The 15,659-nt window shown below is 44.2% G+C and overlaps 1 protein-coding gene across 12 annotated transcripts; it reads right to left on the bottom strand.

Moving 5' to 3' along the window:
- Positions 1–3,004: 3,004 nt before the first annotated feature.
- LOC111082047 lies at positions 3,005–9,795 on the bottom strand. 12 transcript variants are annotated; one of them, XM_041595800.1, is made up of 12 exons: positions 9,434–9,793; positions 9,046–9,377; positions 8,797–8,962; positions 8,507–8,709; positions 7,958–8,423; positions 7,716–7,883; positions 7,331–7,655; positions 7,148–7,265; positions 6,763–6,928; positions 6,403–6,685; positions 4,303–4,354; positions 3,007–4,215 (listed from the first exon to the last, which is right to left on the bottom strand). In XM_041595800.1, the coding sequence occupies exons 7-12, from the start codon at positions 7,373–7,375 to the stop codon at positions 4,115–4,117; spliced, it is 765 nt and encodes a 254-aa protein (XP_041451734.1). In that variant the 5' UTR covers positions 7,376–7,655; positions 7,716–7,883; positions 7,958–8,423; positions 8,507–8,709; positions 8,797–8,962; positions 9,046–9,377; positions 9,434–9,793; the 3' UTR covers positions 3,007–4,114. The 12 variants fall into 12 exon arrangements, 9 of the variants coding, with proteins under 9 accessions (XP_041451737.1, XP_041451738.1, XP_041451734.1 ...); XM_041595801.1 differs by having other exon boundaries at positions 7,331–7,640; positions 7,707–7,883; XM_041595799.1 differs by having other exon boundaries at positions 7,331–7,640; positions 7,698–7,883.
- Positions 9,796–15,659: the final 5,864 nt, after the last annotated feature.

The raw sequence follows: 15,659 nt of genomic DNA on the forward strand, positions 1-15,659 counted from the left end.
TCGCCATGAACTTGTGATATAGTGGACGGTGGACAGTCTTGTGTCTTGTGTCTTGCTTCTTTTCTTCCCACACTGCTCCCCCCAATACAGCAAAAATAACAGTCAGACTCATATATGTATATATATATATATCGTGGGCATGCGTGTGTGTGTATGTGTGAGCGTGTACATGGTGCTTGCCTCAATTTTTGTTTCCCCAGTTACTGAAAACGAAATCCAAATTGCCCAAGCCAAAACGGTGAAATATATACCGACAGCCAAAACCAATCAAACCATACAGATGGTGCCTGCAAAAACCAAAAACTGAGAGCCGGAAACGAATACGAGAATATATCGGCAGATTGGGCCATTGTTCTTGGAACCGTGCACGTGGATGGTGAGGGACACAACAGGGTGTCGAATATGGACTGGCAAACCTTGGAAGTGGTCGGACCTCGCGAGCGTGAGGGCGAACGAGAAGAAGTGGGTGTAGTAACTGCTGCGGAAGAGCTGGGCGGCGTTGCGTCACTCTGCGAGCTTACACGCTTTAGTTTTCTGCTGACTTTCTTTCCACCAGAAGGCATACTCAGCTGATGGATCTCTTATGGGTAGAGCTCGCAATTCCTGTGGTACACGGAGGGCAGAGTGCACAGGCGGAAGTTGAAATCGGAATGATACTCGTCGCACACGTAGGTCAGAGGAATTTAAATATTATAATATTTATTTGCGCACTCGTTGGATGATTTTGTGGTCAGAAGGAAATTTATTAATTACCAAAAATAGAATTTAAAGGACAATTTTCAGCTTGATTTGTAGCTTTTTTGTTGTTAATTAATGCCACAAAATAAAGTCTTAAAAAATAAATTAACAAAACAAAACAAATAAAATCAAATTAAATTCCCAATTCCCAATTTTAACGGAACGTAAAAAACATGTTATAAAACTTTATCTTTGGCTTGATATTCGTCTAAATAAATCAGATGATCAGATCATATATTTCTCTTTTTTAATCATAAAACTCATTAGATATCTGTAGCAGGTAGATGCCGACCAAAATATATTCCTTGTATGGGTGCGGGGGTTTGATCTATTCATTCAGCTCTACAACCAAATTGTTTTCTCAATATACTCTACTTATATACATAATACTTCTATCCAATGGAAACACTTTCATCGAAAGAAACCTCTTTTTACCCATTGAATACAAAAACTCTCAAAGGAGTTCGGGCTTTATCTTATCACAAACTGTGCGTAAATTGAATGTTGCCAAAGCCGGAGCAGCCCATCGACAACCGCTCGATAGGGCGTCATAAACAAAACCCAGCCAAAATCAGAGCAAAATTCTCATTTAATTTCGATGGCACCAACCTATTGTACCCACATACCTGCAAACATATGTATGTACATAGATTACCCACCAAAGAACCAATCGCCAGTGTTAGCAGCCTTCACGTAGATCCCCGAATACTCAGGTGTTTCGCCCTAAACAGGCGTCAGGGTACACCCGCTGCGAGCCAGGTGAAAGGGAAAGGTGGAAACATTTCAACGAGTTTAGCAATCCCACAGTGATGCCGTGACTAATCGTTTATGGATGAGTAAGATTGGGTTTTTGCCAGACCAGCCTAGCCCAGAACAATACTAGATATGGCCCGTTTGCGATCGGCTGGCGGCGATTAAAGTTATACCATTAAAGCGAAGAACATTCAAAATAATATTGTTCTATAAAGTCTCATAGATTGCACCATCTGGTGGCCTACACAGCTCCGAGCTGGCACTTTTCAATTGCCACACTGGAGCCTTGCTAGGGCATGCCTGATGGACTGACCATAGACTACAGCGAATGCAATTGATGTGCTACATGTACATATTTGCATACACATTTAGTACAAGCTTTACTTCTGTTTAAGGTACATAGATTAAAATATTAATCTTGATTTTGTTTAATCCTTTGCTACAACAGGTTTCGGGTCTTTTCCATCTCCATGTCTTCCCACGGAAGCTAATACTGAATGCAATGCAGTGGGTGCGGCATTCACGCCCACGGTTCCTTCACGGTTTCCTTCTGCCACTGCAGTAGGAACTTCAATAACTGCGGGGGATCCATTCTCGTGCGATTTCCTTGTACTTTTTGAGCAGAATCTTTAATTTTTGAAAATTATGCAAAAAGCGTCTCCTGCTATAATTTTGCTGCAGCCACTGGAGGAGCTTTAGCGGGATCTACGCGTTTCTTTTTTATATTTTGTGCTTGTTGTAAGGAGGTTCATTTCCGTTTTGTGTTTGTTGGTGCTCCTGCATTAATCACTGGAAACCTTCTGCTATATCCTCCTGAAAATCTCCAAGAATCTTAATCTTAAAAAAGCACACGGGTCTTTGCTCCCGCTCTAAGTTTTGAAATCAATCTATGGCGCCAACAATATTTGCTCAATATTTGGCCAAACATCGACTGTTGCTGCCGACCATCGACACTATTGCGCGGAAAAATTGAACATTCAAATTTTATATTGCATAAATGCAATTTTTTTTTTGAAATGGTTTCGAATAAGGTTTATGGTACAATTATATAAACTTTATATGCATGAAAAATTCATTTTTATTTTTGCTGTGCAGCTTAAAATTTTGTCGATAGTATCGACGAGCAGATGATTCTTTTTTTTTTGATTTCAACGCCTGTTGGCGTTAGTGGTTGGTCTGTTGTAGCAGCGACCAAAAACGATGTATCGATATGTGCGAGACACTATCGATTTTACTGTCACTTTCTAGTATTCATAGAGATGAGTAATTGGCGGCGTGATCGAATTTGTATTTGTATTTTTCTCATAGAGAGTAATTTGCCAAAAAGAAAACTTCCAAGCCAAGAAACTACGTTGATATGTTATATACACAGTTACATTCGATGTGTGTTATAATCCGCCTTTTTGCCGCCCTGGTATATCGCTCCCAGCTAGCTCTCGGGTAAGTCAGGGGTGTTTTCGACCCGATACCTAGGGGACGGATTTAACAAAAATTATATATTGAAACATACAAAAAAAACACAAATCAAACATTCTTCTGGTCTCGTCTTCGTCGGCACTCTCTTTAGCGGGGGCAGCCGGTATTCTTACCCTTAGCGAGGCCCTCCCTTCCATGAGCGTTTTCGAAATCTGCGCTCCCATTTTTTTTTAATCTTGGTTTCGCCCTCTTCCCCGCTCTCGTCTCACCCAACTACAGGTATCTACTCACTCATTTTTTTTTTCAATGCATAGTTTATATTATTTCATTAATCCTGCCTAATATTAAACATTAATTCCTTCTTTTTTTAATTTGAACTTATAAACAACAGAAAAAACTAAAAATACTGACAAACCAAAAATACTAGTAAAAGAAAATACGAAATCTATTCCGCCCCAGTTGGCAGCCCCATTTCATCGACAACAAATTAACATGGATCAGCTGAAAATTAATGTAAATAAACGATCTTAAACTAAAAAGAGCTCTTGTTAGTGCAATAAATAAATAGGGGAGGGGTGTGTCGTTAGGGGGAGGGAATAGTCTCCGTTTACAATTTTTTTCTTTTTTTTTTTTAACGAAAATCTAATTTATTCTATTGCTGTTTTTATTTATTTTTTCTCCTTTTTTGTTTTGTCTTTTTTCTTGTTTTGTGTAACTACTTGTGTATTTGGAAAAACGTGGATATGATATATGTGTTAGCCTTGCCACCTTGCTCCCTCCTTGCAACCCTGTTACAGCCTCCCAGGATCCACAACAGAGGCCGCTGTCTCCTCTCCTTCTCCAGCCCTGTCGGCAAACGGCTCCTTCAAAAAGCCGTCCATAACACCACACTCCCGTTTAAAGGTCCTGCCGTCGAAACGGGAGTGCAACACCAGGGCGGCAAAAAGGCGGATTATAACAAATGGCGCCCAATTTTAAAACGGAAGGTATCGGTTTTGGAACGAGGGGTTTAAGACACCCAGTTTGAGATCGAGCCTTGGATTAGAGAAACTCAGCTGGTCCGTGAGCCGGGAATACACCCGAGCCATAGTAGCCGTTGAGGGAAGTAGGAGAGAGGAAACGGCGAGTGGACTTCGCGAGTTGTGGTCCGTGCAGTGCCTTAGGGGCGTTTGCAGCGTTGTTCGACTCGAGGAATCCACGGAGCTGATCAGAAAAAAAAGGAAGACATCGTGGGTCTGTCGGGTTGTGGTCCGTGCGATGCCGAGAGGGCATCAGCATCGTTGTCCGACTCGGGGGAACCGCTGTGGTCTGGAAAGAAACAGCAAGAGGAGTTGGCACTCCGAAGAGAAAAAGAAGCGAAAGATAATAGCGATGGAAACGCATTGGTTCGCTCACCTGCTGTAACCGTGAGTTGCAGTTGTCTCTCGTCTCGCCCAGTTAGTTTAGCCTGAAAGAAAGATTTTTGTTTTGTAGACGTAAGTGTTTTGGATTGGAATCTGTATTATAAAAGTCATTCTCGAGGACTGAAGATCCTCGCTATCATTGTAAAGTAGCAATTTTAGAAGAAGGAATAGGTAGGTCAGCGAAGAAGGATTTATTTTTTTTGAGAGAGGAGTTATTTATTTATTGGAATTAATATTTATGGTATTATTTATTTATGCGATTAATTATTTACGTAGGTGTTTATTTATTTATTTAGAGTATAAACTATATATTTATTTAAACATTTGTGTGAGTGATCGGGTATTTATTTATTATACTATTTATTTATTTATTCTCTCGTCGTCCATTAATGTATTTAGGTTTTTGTAGGATAATTGATTTAGCACCAACACATATACGTAGAGTTAGTTTACATATATTGATGCATAGGTGATTAGGTAGTAGGTAAAGGAAGGTTATATTGGTTGATGAGTGATCCTGACGTGTTTAAAGGGTCGGGAAAAACTAGGCGATGCCCTGAAGTGCAGAGGAGGTACCAGCCATACAGAATGACGACGACTAGGTCCCAGGACGGGAAAGTTGGCAGTGGGCCGGAACGAGCGTCGCAGGTGCCAGGACACGAAGACACGATGCTTATGGGACTGGATGACCGAGAGGCCGGGGCAGTAGGAGGCCACGCAATTCGGGCGGACCGCGAGCTGCCCAGCGAGTTGAGAACAGCTGTAAATGTAGCGATATCTCAGGCTCAGGAAACATACCGCGCATCGTTGGGCCAACATGCTTGAATTTATGAAACAAATACATGCGGTGGTCGACTCGCTGAAGGTGGAGCGAACGCCGAGTGATATGGATAGAAGAAATGTGGGCTCACGAAACACCAGTCTGGGAGGAGGTCCGCAGGAAATGCCCTCGAACCAGCAAGCTCCACCCACGCACCTGTTTGTGGATAATCGGGCATTGGAGGCCGAGCAGAGGACTAACGGCGAACCGAGACCCGTGGAGGACTGGTTGTTCAACCCCAGAGGCTCAGGGGCCAATGCAAACCCTGAACAGGAGTCGTCCAAGTTACGGGGAAGTCAGGCAGGAGCAGGTGCAGATCCGGAAATGGGGTCTGAGCTTCGATGGCGATCCGAAGGGGATGCCGGTGGCGGAGTTCATCTTCCGAGTGGAACATTTGCAGACGGTGTTCCAAGTCTCGTGGTCAGAGGTGCTGAAAGCGTTTCATACGCTAGTCACGGGTCAGGCTAGGGACTGGTATTGGATGCACGTTCGGACAGTAGGAGAGCCGGACTGGCCGAACCTTAGGCATGGTCTCCAACAGCAGTTCCAAGTGCGACGGACAGAGTTCGAGCGAGAGCAGGAGTTGAGGGAACGCCGGCAACGCCATGGGGAATCGGCAGACCAGTACATTCAGGAGATGTTAGTGTTGCGGTCGAGATTGCTAAATCCATTCTCGGATTATGATCTTATAAAGATCGTCAAGGTCAATATTAGGGATGCAGTCTCGAGGGTGATTTATCCTATGCAAATCCCAAATCTGCAGAAACTACGAGAAGAGTGTGCAGATGCCGAGAAGCTGCTGTCAACCCGATGGACAAGGAGCGGCACAGATCACGGGAGTAGCGGGCGATGGGAAGACCCCAAAGTGCACGAAGTAGAAGCGGCGAACCACGAGCTGGAGGAGCAGACAGAGACACTAGAGGCCGTATATAGAGCGAAGGAGTCTGGGGGCGATCGCACACAGCTGAAGTGCTGGAATTGTGCTCAGCCGGGGCACACATACTTTGAGTTTGAGGCGGCGGTGCGGAATATATTCTGCTACAAGTGTGGGGCAGCAGGGGTAATCCTCCCCAAGGTGTACTAAATGCCGGCCGGGAAACGGGAAAAGGAGCACGACACAATTGGAGGAGTCGCGTTCCACGTCACCGCGAGGGAACAACCAATAATTCTGTCCTCCAATGATAATATAAAATTACATGTAGATAACGTACCTAGAAATAAGGAAAAAGATATATATAATAACAATATATAAGGTAAACCAATCAGTCTTACCTGGGGAAAGATGGTCGGAGCGTAAGCCGTTAGCAGAAAGGCAGCATCGATACGAGCAGACCCGGAAAAGAATACTGGGGGACCAGGTGGCGGAAATAAGCCTAACGAGGTCGGCCAGAGCACAGGAGCTCGGGACCGATTCCGGATACGCCAGAGGAAACGACGTGGCATATGCACAGCAATCCGTTCTGCAGTAAACCGGGACGACAGGCCGTTTGCGCACGTGAGTCTGGGCCCGAAGACGCTGATGGGACTGCTCGATACGGGGGCATCAGTGAGCCTGCTGGGAAGAGGGGGATTGGAGATCATTGAGGAATTGAAGCTTAAGTAAAAAGACGCGAAAACAATATCGGTACAAACTGCGGGCGGTACACCTCATCAGATCCTAGGCCGTGTGATGGTAGTGATGGCATACAAAGGCCAGAAGCACCCGATGGAATTATTCTTGTGTCCGTCATTGAAGCAATCACTGTATCTTGGGGTCGATTTCTGGCGAAAGTTTGGATTGGCTCCGCAGATAGTAGGCCTGAAACGAGAAGAGGAATTAGAAGAGATCGAAGCAGAACTGCTGACGAGAAGTAGACCGACGGAACCTCATGACTTAACCCAGTCGCAGCAAGTACGCATGGAACAGGTGAAGGACAAATTTCGGTGTTTTGACAAGCACGGATTGGGAAGGACGACGATGGTAAAACACGAGATACGTCTGGTGGAGGGAGCCGTGCCTGTGAAGGAACGCTTTTACCCAGTATCTCCGGCGGTACAGGAGCTGTTGTTTGCGGAAGTCGACGAAATGTTGCGTCTTGGAGTAATCGAGCTGAGCGAAAGCCCGTGGAGCAATCGGGTGACTCTGGCCCGTAAGCCTGGGAAGAACCGGTTGTGTTTGGATGCACGGAAGCTGAATACTCTGACCGTCAAAGATGCGTACCCGCTTCAGAGTATCGAGTCGATCCTGAGTCGTGTGGAGTAGCATCGACCTGAAGCATGCGTTTTGGCAGATAGAGCTGGAGCCGGAGAGTAGGACGTATACGGCGTTTACGGTTCCAGGGAGACCACTCTATCAGTTTAAGTCAATGCCGTTCGGTTTGTGTAACGCAGCCCAGCGGTTGTGTCGGTTGATGGACCGGGTTATCCCGCAGCGACTCCGAAGCCACGTGTTTGTGTATTTGGACGACCTGTTGGTGATTTCCCGAACGTTTGAGGAGCACGTGAAGCTACTAGAGGAAGTCGCAAAGTGCCTGGAGACGGCAAACCTGACAATAGGGAAGAAAAAGTCAAAGTTCTGCTACAAGTACCTGAAATACCTGGGGTACATCGTGGGCGATGGCGCACTGAGGACCGACCCAGAGAAGGTGCAAGCGATCGTACAGATACCGATGCCGAAGAACGTGAGGCAAGTCAGGAGATTTTTGGGTACGGCGGGCTGGTATCGGCGATTCATCCGGAATTTTTCGGCACTTTCAGCCCCTTTCACAGACTGCCTGAAAGGAAAAGGACAATTTCAGCTAACAACGGACGCACGAGACTCTTTTGAGGAGCTAAAAAAGGCACTTACCAGCGCACCGGTATTGCATCATCCGGACTTTAAGAAGCACTTCTTCATCCAGTGTGATGCAAGTCATGTGGGAATCGGTGCGGTTCTTTTCCAGAAGGATGAGGAGGAAGCCGAACACCCCATTGCTTTCTTTTCGGCGAAGCTGAGAGGCGCTCAACTAAACTATAGTGTGCCAGAGAAGGAGTGTCTAGCGGCAGTGAGAGCTATAGAGAAGTTCCGGGCGTACATAGAGCTGATGCCATTCACTGTGATCACTGATCACGCGAGCCTGCGGTGGCTGATGCGTTTCAAAGCGCTGGATGGTAGGCTAGCGAGATGGTCTCTAGCTCTGCAGACAAACAACTTCGAGATAGAGCATCGGAAGGGAAAGGACAACATCGTCGCCGACATGCTGTCTCGTCCGTTTGACTTAGAAGCAATCGACTTCCTAGAGTTCGAGACTACAGCCTTCGAGGACGAGGATTACCTGAAAAGGATAGAGGCGGTTAAGATCGATGAAGAAATGTTTCCAGACCTGAAGGTGGAGGATGGATTGCTGTTTAGGCGTACACAATTTGCCCGACCGGAATTGGAGGAGTTCCAGTGGAAGCTATGATCCCTGAGACGCTGACAAGATCGTTGATCCAGCAAGCACACGACAGCGATGTGGCAATGCACGGAAGAGTTGCGAGAACACTGGGGCGACTGCGGCAATGGTACTATTGGCCCCGTATGACGGTACAGGTGAATGCATATGTCGCGGATTGCGATACCTGAAAGAGACGAAACATTCGACACAAGTTAGTCGTCCAATGATGGGTGCCGAGACCGTAACCGAAAGGCCGATGCAGAAGATATACCTCGACTTTCTGGGTCCATATCCTAGAACCCGAAGGGGGAATGTAGTAATCTTGATAGTCCTTGATCACATGTCTCGATTTGTTTGGCTGAAGGCCTTGCCCAAAGCCACATCGGCGGCCGTAATCCAATTCCTGCATGAAGAGGTCTTCGCACAGTTTGGCGTTCCTGAAATGGTACACACGGACAACGGAAAGCAGTTTGTATCAGCCGAATTTGCACATTTCTTGACCAAAAGAAGTATAGCTCACATGAGATCTGGGAATTACGCACCACAGGCGAACGCGGCAGAACGCGTGAATCAAACTGTCCTCGCAGCAATCCGCACGTATGTCCGCGAAGACCACACGCGCTGGGACGAGAAGCTGCCGGAGATACAGTGTGCGGCGAGGAGCGCCATACATACGAGTATCGGGACGTCACCGTACTTCGTACTGTTCGGACAGCATATGTTCACCAGCGGTCGGGACTATAAATTGGCGCGGAGACTTGGAGCGTTGAACGATGCGCAAGTATCACTTGTGGCAAGGAATGACTAGCAGGAGATCATCCGTGATGAGGTCCGCAGGAACTCGCATGAGGCCTACGGGAGATCGAAGAAACAATATGATCGGAGGGCAAGAGATATTCGATACTCACCTGGTCAGGAAGTGTACATGCGGAATTTCATGTTGAGCAGCCTCAAAAATAACATAAATGCCAAGTTAGCCCGAAGTATAATAAGTGCAGAGTGGTCCGGAGCATCGAAACAGCTTGTACGAACTGGAGACGCTACAAGGGGCACGGCTAGGAGTGTTCCATGCGAAGGATCTCAAACAGTAGCCCTGTCATCTCAGTCGGTAGAGCATGAGCCTCGCGATCTCAGGGTTTGGGCGATGGCCTACGTTTGGGCGTATGGAATCCAGAAGCCGCCTTGGTTTTGCACTCCCGTTTCGACGGCAGGACCTTTAAACGGGAGTGTGGTGTTATGGACGGCTTTTTGAAGGAGCCGTTTGCCGACAGGGCTGGAGAAGGAGAGGAGACAGCGGCCTCTGTTGTGGATCCTGGGAGGCTGTAACAGGGTTGCAAGGAGGGAGCAAGGTGGCAAGGCTAACACATATATCATATCCACGTTTTTCCAAATACACAAGTAGTTACACAAAACAAGAAAAAAGACAAAACAAAAAAGGAGAAAAAATAAATAAAAACAGCAATAGAATAAATTAGATTTTCGTTAAAAAAAAAAAGAAAAAAATTGTAAACGGAGACTATTCCCTCCCCCTAACGACACACCCCCCCCCTATTTATTTATTGCACTAACAAGAGCTCTTTTTAGTTTAAGATCGTTTATTTACATTAATTTTCAGCTGATCCATGTTAATTTGTTGTCGATGAAATGGGGCTGCCAACTGGGGCGGAATAGATTTCGTATTTTCTTTTACTAGTATTTTTGGTTTGTCAGTATTTTTAGTTTTTTCTGTTGTTTATAAATTCAAATTAAAAAAAGAAGGAATTAATGTTTAATATTAGGCAGGATTAATGAAATAATATAAACTATGCATTGAAAAAAAAAAATGAGTGAGTAGATACCTGTAGTTGGGTGAGACGAGAGCGGGGAAGAGGGCGAAACCAAGATTAAAAAAAAATGGGAGCGCAGATTTCGAAAACGCTCATGGAAGGGAGGGCCTCGCTAAGGGTAAGAATACCGGCTGCCCCCGCTAAAGAGAGTGCCGACGAAGACGAGACCAGAAGAATGTTTGATTTGTGTTTTTTTTGTATGTTTCAATATATAATTTTTGTTAAATCCGTCCCCTGGGTATCGGGTCGAAAACACCCCTGACTTACCCGAGAGCTAGCTGGGAGCGATATACCAGGGCGGCAAAAAGGCGGATTATAACACACATCGAATGTAACTGTGTATATAACATATCAACGTAGTTTCTTGGCTTGGAAGTTTTCTTTTTGGCAAATTACTCTCTATGAGAAAAATACAAATACAAATTCGATCACGCCGCCAATTACTCATCTCTATGAATACTAGAAAGTGACAGTAAAATCGATAGTGTCTCGCACATATCGATACATCGTTTTTGGTCGCTGCTACAACAGACCAACCACTAACGCCAACAGGCGTTGAAATCAAAAAAAAAAAGAATCATCTGCTCGTCGATACTATCGACAAAATTTTAAGCTGCACAGCAAAAATAAAAATGAATTTTTCATGCATATAAAGTTTATATAATTGTACCATAAACCTTATTCGAAACCATTTCAAAAAAAAATTGCATTTATGCAATATAAAATTTGAATGTTCAATTTTTCCGCGCAATAGTGTCGATGGTCGGCAGCAACAGTCGATGTTTGGCCAAATATTGAGCAAATATTGTTGGCGCCATAGATTGATTTCAAAACTTAGAGCGGGAGCAAAGACCCGTGTGCTTTTTTAAGATTAAGATTCTTGGAGATTTTCAGGAGGATATAGCAGAAGGTTTCCAGTGATTAATGCAGGAGCACCAACAAACACAAAACGGAAATGAACCTCCTTACAACAAGCACAAAATATAAAAAAGAAACGCGTAGATCCCGCTAAAGCTCCTCCAGTGGCTGCAGCAAAATTATAGCAGGAGACGCTTTTTGCATAATTTTCAAAAATTAAAGATTCTGCTCAAAAAGTACAAGGAAATCGCACGAGAATGGATCCCCCGCAGTTATTGAAGTTCCTACTGCAGTGGCAGAAGGAAACCGTGAAGGAACCGTGGGCGTGAATGCCGCACCCACTGCATTGCATTCAGTATTAGCTTCCGTGGGAAGACATGGAGATGGAAAAGACCCGAAACCTGTTGTAGCAAAGGATTAAACAAAATCAAGATTAATATTTTAATCTATGTACCTTAAACAGAAGTAAAGCTTGTACTAAATGTGTATGCAAATATGTACATGTAGCACATCAATTGCATTCGCTGTAGTCTATGGTCAGTCCATCAGGCATGCCCTAGCAAGGCTCCAGTGTGGCAATTGAAAAGTGCCAGCTCGGAGCTGTGTAGGCCACCAGATGGTGCAATCTATGAGACTTTATAGAACAATATTATTTTGAATGTTCTTCGCTTTAATGGTATAACTTTAATCGCCGCCAGCCGATCGCAAACGGGCCATATCTAGTATTGTTCTGGGCTAGGCTGGTCTGGCAAAAACCCAATCTTACTCATCCATAAACGATTAGTCACGGCATCACTGTGGGATTGCTAAACTCGTTGAAATGTTTCCACCTTTCCCTTTCACCTGGCTCGCAGCGGGTGTACCCTGACGCCTGTTTAGGGCGAAACACCTGAGTATTCGGGGATCTACGTGAAGGCTGCTAACACTGGCGATTGGTTCTTTGGTGGGTAATCTATGTACATACATATGTTTGCAGGTATGTGGGTACAATAGGTTGGTGCCATCGAAATTAAATGAGAATTTTGCTCTGATTTTGGCTGGGTTTTGTTTATGACGCCCTATCGAGCGGTTGTCGATGGGCTGCTCCGGCTTTGGCAACATTCAATTTACGCACAGTTTGTGATAAGATAAAGCCCGAACTCCTTTGAGAGTTTTTGTATTCAATGGGTAAAAAGAGGTTTCTTTCGATGAAAGTGTTTCCATTGGATAGAAGTATTATGTATATAAGTAGAGTATATTGAGAAAACAATTTGGTTGTAGAGCTGAATGAATAGATCAAACCCCCGCACCCATACAAGGAATATATTTTGGTCGGCATCTACTGCTACAGATATCTAATGAGTTTTATGATTAAAAAAGAGAAATATATGATCTGATCATCTGATTTATTTAGACGAATATCAAGCCAAAGATAAAGTTTTATAACATGTTTTTTACGTTCCGTTAAAATTGGGAATTGGGAATTTAATTTGATTTTATTTGTTTTGTTTTGTTAATTTATTTTTTAAGACTTTATTTTGTGGCATTAATTAACAACAAAAAAGCTACAAATCAAGCTGAAAATTGTCCTTTAAATTCTATTTTTGGTAATTAATAAATTTCCTTCTGACCACAAAATCATCCAACGAGTGCGCAAATAAATATTATAATATTTAAATTCCTCTGACCTACGTGTGCGACGAGTATCATTCCGATTTCAACTTCCGCCTGTGCACTCTGCCCTCCGTGTACCACAGGAATTGCGAGCTCTACCCATAAGAGATCCATCAGCTGAGTATGCCTTCTGGTGGAAAGAAAGTCAGCAGAAAACTAAAGCGTGTAAGCTCGCAGAGTGACGCAACGCCGCCCAGCTCTTCCGCAGCAGTTACTACACCCACTTCTTCTCGTTCGCCCTCACGCTCGCGAGGTCCGACCACTTCCAAGGTTTGCCAGTCCATATTCGACACCCTGTTGTGTCCCTCACCATCCACGTGCACGGTTCCAAGAACAATGGCCCAATCTGCCGCCAGCTTGGCACGGTCTAGGTTTGCTTTGGCTACAGGCCGGCTCACTCACTTTGACCTGAAACTTAATGCTCCTGATGCCCGCACCCCAACCATCTCTCTTTCTCAAGTCCGCCGGGAACAGATCCGAGGCATGTGGTTGGAGGTCGAATCGGAGTATCGAGCCTGTTCTGCCCTTCTAGCAACAGAGGATCCAGATGGTCAAGTTGAGGTCCAAGATATGTACGATGACTGCTACGCGGTGTACGAGCAAAGTTTAGCTGAACTCAAGCTTTAGCTGAAGCCCCCAACTGTCATTCCGACCGCGCAACCAGCCGTCCAGGTGCAAATTGTAGTGGCGCTGGTAGTTGCAGCTGAATTATTAAGCTCAGTGAATGATATTATCGCATGCGATAAAATTGGATAAATTATGCTGGCAGAATCACGCTGCATAATTTCAGGCAAAGCAAAGCTTAGCTTTCAAACCAGCTGAGTGGGCGAAGCTTTCGTTAAATGACAGTTGCCAAAAGAAGCTTTTTAGAACATAGTTTAGCTCTTCCTATCGCATTTAAACGGCTCGATCCCCAGAAAAATTCTTCTTTTCGTATATCCACAATTCGGATCGGTTCGTGACCCGTTCTATAGTGAGCCAATTTTCGACAAACCACGTGTGTGAAAAAAATTTAAAACGAACGCCGTGCAGTGATTTCAGTGAATTTAAATTTCACCTGGCCTAGAGCCATTCCAACATTTTTGGACTGGCGTGCACCCCATCCACGATCAATATACGGACAGAAGAAAGTGATAATTATCCACGGAAATCCCGTGGATTCGTTTTTTATTTTCTATCCTTAGTCCTTAATTTTCACATATAATACTGATGTTTTACCCAATATTGGGTGCTCCGAAACCTTGGACTCTATCATAAAGTTGTCCAGTGTTGATAGGACGCTTGCCTTTATTGAGTTGGTGCCGCAGACAGCCAGCGGAGAGATGGATGTGTGAAATGCATTCATATATTTATATTCAAAGTCGTAGATTGAGATTGGCTCATTCAACCAATGCATCAGATGTGTTGCTCGGCTTAAAAAGTCGGGATCCTCAAGCAGAATCTGTTCCAGTAAATATTCCAGTGATATTTCCATTTTGTCGCGATATTAGAAAATTTCAAAACGCAGTAATTTCGAAATTTCTTTCTTATTTTTGTTGTTGTTGTTTGTGTTGCAACGAGTAGCAATGTTTGATTAAATAAAAATATGAAAATTTGTTGACCAATGATAATCGAAATTTCCGAAACAAAACGACACAACCTGTATGAATTTGCTGTTGTTTTTTAAATATTTTTGATTGGCACACTATGAAATACGAAACTCGTCTGGGAAATACGTTTGGGATAGGCAGGGTCTAGATATGCTTTCAAAAACAGCACTATCTGATTGAAAAAAATAAGCGAATATTTTCCCAAGGTGTGTATATGAATATATAATACAAATGAATATATAATACAAATGTATATGTACTTACATATGTATGTACATATGTAGTTACATAGATACAAATGTGTATGTACATATGTAGGCACCCCCATAAAGGAAACTCTTAACAACGAGAGCTGTGCCAAGGGATATCCTTTAACGAAAGCTACACAAATTTGTCTGCATATAACGTATTATATATAACGTAACATTCCGTAGCGTAACATTCGCAAAGATTAGATTGGTCTGCACTAAGTATCGTTACGTGCTAGCAGAGGGCGTTTACCTTGTTCCCAATTGCCATTTCCAACGATCGCTAGAAAGAGAGCACACAACAGCTGCTGACTCAAGGCAACTGTTATTATTCTCACTCGAATAACAGCTGCAACTCTCCCTCCTTCCTCGCTCTTTGAGTGGTGGTGCTTGCCTGAATCATCAGCTGTTTTGAGGTCTTGCCCTGCCCCAACCGGCAAACGAAAGCAATTAAGCCGCACAACAAATCGACAAGGGCAGAGGAGGGGTATAGCAGACTGCCAGACGACTGTCGGCGACGACTAACGCCCGCTGAGAGTGCCTTGTTGTTAGTGTTGCTTCTGCTATTTTTTTTTTCTCGTTTTTTTGCAGCACATGCCAAAAACTATGCTACACGACAAAAATTAAAACTACATTTCGCTCAAAGCTCTAACGGAAGGAAGCAACTATGTACTTTTTTGTGTGTGTGTGTGTGTGTGTGTGTGGGCGGTAGTCTGTTGGAGACGAGCGGCGAATAAACCAACGCACGGATGGACCACCGTTTGTACCATTTTTCTGTGTGTAATTTTCATGTCTAGATGTTGTAGCCACTATTGCTTAAATTGGGTGTGTGTAGTCACCTCATAGTCTTAGTAGACGGTCAATTTCAGAGATTACAAGTCAACTCAGAGAGTCAATACCACCCGACTACTGAAACAGACTGGACAGCCGGACAGATATTACATTACTACTACTACTACT

The sequence above is a fragment of the Drosophila obscura genome, unplaced genomic scaffold, assembly GCF_018151105.1.
Source record: "Drosophila obscura isolate BZ-5 IFL unplaced genomic scaffold, ASM1815110v1 contig_81, whole genome shotgun sequence".
Classification (NCBI taxonomy): Eukaryota; Metazoa; Arthropoda; class Insecta; order Diptera; family Drosophilidae; genus Drosophila; species Drosophila obscura.